The sequence below is a fragment of the Abrus precatorius genome, unplaced genomic scaffold (assembly GCF_003935025.1).
Source record: "Abrus precatorius isolate BTA unplaced genomic scaffold, Abrus_2018 Scaffold8, whole genome shotgun sequence".
NCBI classification, from domain to species: Eukaryota; Viridiplantae; Streptophyta; class Magnoliopsida; order Fabales; family Fabaceae; genus Abrus; species Abrus precatorius.
The window spans coordinates 9,589,817-9,593,830 of NW_020874428.1; the positions used below are offsets into that span (position 1 = coordinate 9,589,817).

The 4,014-nt window shown below is 34.2% G+C and overlaps 1 protein-coding gene across 1 annotated transcript; it reads left to right on the forward strand.

Moving 5' to 3' along the window:
* Window positions 1-810: 810 nt before the first annotated feature.
* LOC113874191 (aspartic proteinase nepenthesin-2-like) lies at window positions 811-2,085 on the forward strand. The gene has a single exon (XM_027512415.1). The coding sequence runs from the start codon at window positions 811-813 to the stop codon at window positions 2,083-2,085; it is 1,275 nt and encodes a 424-aa protein (XP_027368216.1).
* Window positions 2,086-4,014: the final 1,929 nt, after the last annotated feature.

Consider the following 4,014-nt stretch of genomic DNA (forward strand, 5'->3'; position numbering starts at 1 on the left):
TTAACAATGTCGTTTTATATTTTCAGATTGCCTGATGTCGTTGGGACAGGCCATCATCAGGCATCGCTGGACGCTTTTTATTTACATCGTTACTTTTGTTTTGTCGTTTACATTATTTTTTTTCAGCGGTTGAATACACTTCGTTTTAACGCTAGCTGTCATTGTCACTCTGCTTCTCTGTGCACAAGTAATTAATTAATCTATTTTAGTGTCTTTGCCTAAAATATTATAAACTTCATTTTGTACAATTAATTTTAATAAAAAATAAGCTTCAAATGAAATGATCTGTTTAAAAAAAAACTTTAGTTTCTACAGTGAGATTTAAAATAAAAATTTCAAATCAATACAAAAACTAAGTCCTGTACACCTTGGATGTGGGTAGATTTCTAATGAGAAAGAAGTGATACTGACATGCTACGAAAAAGTTTACTAATGATAATTCTAACATTTCATGTGAACCACGCAAATGAAATGAAGTACCAAACCCAAGGCTCATATTAACTCGTGATTGATTTAGGCGATATATACTTCGATTATATTTAAATAATATTGAGAAATTAAAAGAGTTAATTCCACAATAAAAAAAGTACTTATGGTCCAATGAAAAAAGGTAAGCTCGTCAAAAGACCCTAAATTCTAAGCCAACACAATATTTAAGATAAAGTAGATCACTGGTGTGAAATAGCTAATTGCCATCTTTCGTTGCAAGAACTATAACTCCGCAAAGGGCAAAATCCAAAAGCAATATATACAAACCACCCATTATCTTTAAATTAGATCACCAACAAGCAGATAAAAACAATTGCCAAAATGGATATCCTATTGGCATTTTGCTGTGTATTATTAACAATGCCTCTATCCCATTCTTCGTCTACCCAATCTCCTCCTTCTGTGCCCATGCTTAGCATCCCACTATACCATAAGCAAATGGTGAATGACATTATCATTGCCAATGCAGGAGTTCATTATCCTCATATCAAAGCCACAGCAGATATATACCCTGCTGATGATGCCTATGCAATGTTCATATGGATCGGTACTCCAGTGCAAATTGTGTTTGTTAGGATGGACATAGGGAGTCCCATCACATGGTTCCAATGTGATCCTTGTAGCAGTTGTTACCCCATGCAGCGCCCTCCTTTCAATACTCGGGCATCAAGTTCCTTCAGAGAACTTGGTTGTTACACTGACACATGCTTGATCCCTATGATGAGGAAAATTTTTGGAAATTGCACTGGATGGACCTGTAGATACAATGTGGAATATGCAAAAGAATCTCGCTCCTTCGGTATGATGGTGCGTGACACTCTATACTTCGAGCATTCCGATGTAGAGGTGCAGGACTTCATCATGGGGTGCGGAGATTCGTATGAAGGCCCATTTAGGACTCAGTTCTCAGGAGTTTTTGGTCTAGGACGAGGCCCACTTTCAGTCCAAAGTCAACTCCATGCAAAGGCCTTTTCTTTTTGCATAGTGAGTTTTGGTTCAGAAAGACCCTCCTCTCTTGAGTTTTATGACACCTCACCCGCAATAGATCAACATGGTGTTGGTAAAAATTCCATTATGGTCCCCTTGAGAGAGAATAGTAGATACCCTTACTATTACTTTGTGCAGTTTGTGGGTATAGCCATTAATGGGTTTATGATAGAAATTCAATCTAGAGTTTGGGGCTATGGCCTGAACTATGATGGTGGGGTTACTATAGATATGCAAACAGTTCTAACCTATTTACCAAGTGATGCGTATAGCGTTTTTAGATCAGAGATACGCAGAACAGATCATAACCTTACAAGGAGGCCAAGATATGAGGAGTTAGAGTTTTGTTATAAAGATGACCCATCTAATGTCTATCCAACCATTGAATTTTACTTTGAAAATGGCAATGTTGCAGGTGAAAATTTTGTCTCTTTCAAGTTGAATACCAATCAAAAGCTCTTTAAAGTAGAAGCGGGCGTAGTTTGCCTACCATTTTCAGACGGAAAAAATTCTGCCCTTACAGTGATTGGCAGCAACCAACTTCAAGGAACTCTATTGACTTATGATCTAGTCAATGAGATCCTTATCTTCACATATAATAAGTGTTAGAAGATTAGCAACATGATTGGTTTTTTAATATATAACTTTTCAGTCATGAAACTTTGTTTGTCACTTTAAAGTAATATTGTCATTCATTTTAAGCTTTATTTGAGAGTTAATTTTTTTGGGATGGGAAGGAATAAATTTATGCAATGTTTAACCATGTTAATTAGAGAGTTTTTAGATAAGAGGGAAAAGATTTATAACCTCTCCTAATTCTATATTTTTAAGTTCGTCAAAGTTAGGAAGTTTTGTATTAATTTCTTTCATTTTCCTTTACCTTCCAAACTAAATAACTATTTTGTTTTCTTTTCTTCCAAACTCTCAAACAAAACCTTGAGAGGTTTGACATTGTTGATAATTCACAGGTGAAATATAGTGGATTGTCATTTTTTGAAAGAAATTTTTTGCCTAAGTAATTAGATTTTTATCCTAACCTATAAATACAAGGCCTATGTGGGTTGTTTTTTCTATTTTTTTAGGAATTTCACTCCTTAACTCTATGTATGGCTTTATGGCTAGTCCCAAGAAGGATAAAGGAGGAAGGTTGTGTTAAGTCTTTGACAATCAATATAAAACTTGTCAAAACCTTTTTTATATGGATTATAGATGATGATACTGTAACACTCTTATTTTTGTTATTTATTAATTTTGTATTTTATGATAATTATTAATGCATGTTATTTGAAATTAAGAGAGTTTTAGATGTGTGAGTTATAGGATTTCTCGCTGTAGCGAGATGTATCTCACTATAGCAAGAGAAGTCGTCTAGAATTAGGTTCTCTGAAATCCTCTCGCTGTAGTGAAAGTGACAGAAAGTAAGAAAAAATATGTCTGATTTTTTCGCTGCAGTGAGAGAAAAACTCGTTGTAGCAAAAATGTCGTGAGTTAAGGGGTATTTAAAGGTTTTCAAGTTGAAAAACTTAGATTATAATTCAAGCTACAACCCCTCTCTATTTTCTCTAACATCTCTCCTTCTTTTACTCAGAAAATCCTTAAAAAAAACTTCAATCTTTCTCCGATCAAATCTTAGAAGTTCACTCTTCTTCCTTTTTGGTAAGTTCTTGAATTTTGGTTCTCCATTCCTTTGGTTATTTTCTTTTTTTTTTACATCTAAATAGAATTTTTTTATGATATTTAGGAAGAACTCAACCTTTTGAGTAAGATTCCTCGTAAACCTTTTACTAAACTTCTCTTTCAAGGTAAGGAGAATTCTATCATGTTACTAAAAACTTGTTATATTTGTACTCATGAAAGGGTTTGTAGTGTGATGCATGATTATGAATATATATTGGATTGAAACATATTTACATGTGTTTGATGATGTGAATGATTTCTATTTTGAGCATATCTATGTATATGTATATATGTTGTGGATTGAGTTTGAGGGTGACCAACTTCCGGCAATGTTTGAATGGTATGTGACATAGATAATGAACTTGAATAAAAGAGAGAGGGGAAAGGATGAACAAAATATTAAGGTAAAAATGTCAAGTTGGGTTCTGATGAGAAATACGAAAATGGAAAAATGAAATGAGAAGGGAAAAATGGAACGAGAAGGGAAATGATAAGGACAAGTGTGGATATTTCAGAGATACACTAAGAGTGTGAAAGATGGAAGCAATTTGAGAAATCTCGAAAAAATAAGGATGGTGGTTTTTTTCTTGATTTACGGATAACAACTGAGAGTAATAACACCACAAGCCTCACACTCATTTCTTGATTTAACCTCATGACCACGCTTTTGTTAAAATGGGCCGAATCGACACACGGTGTATCTATGTAGCTGCGGCTATCCAACAACTATCTATGCTAAGGAAGACTTCAAGAGATCCTAGGGGCAGTGAGAATGTGAAATGAGAACTCTGAATATTAGTAGAGAGGAAATGCAATAAACTAAATAATTAATAATTGTTGCATGTATATGAATATGATTTT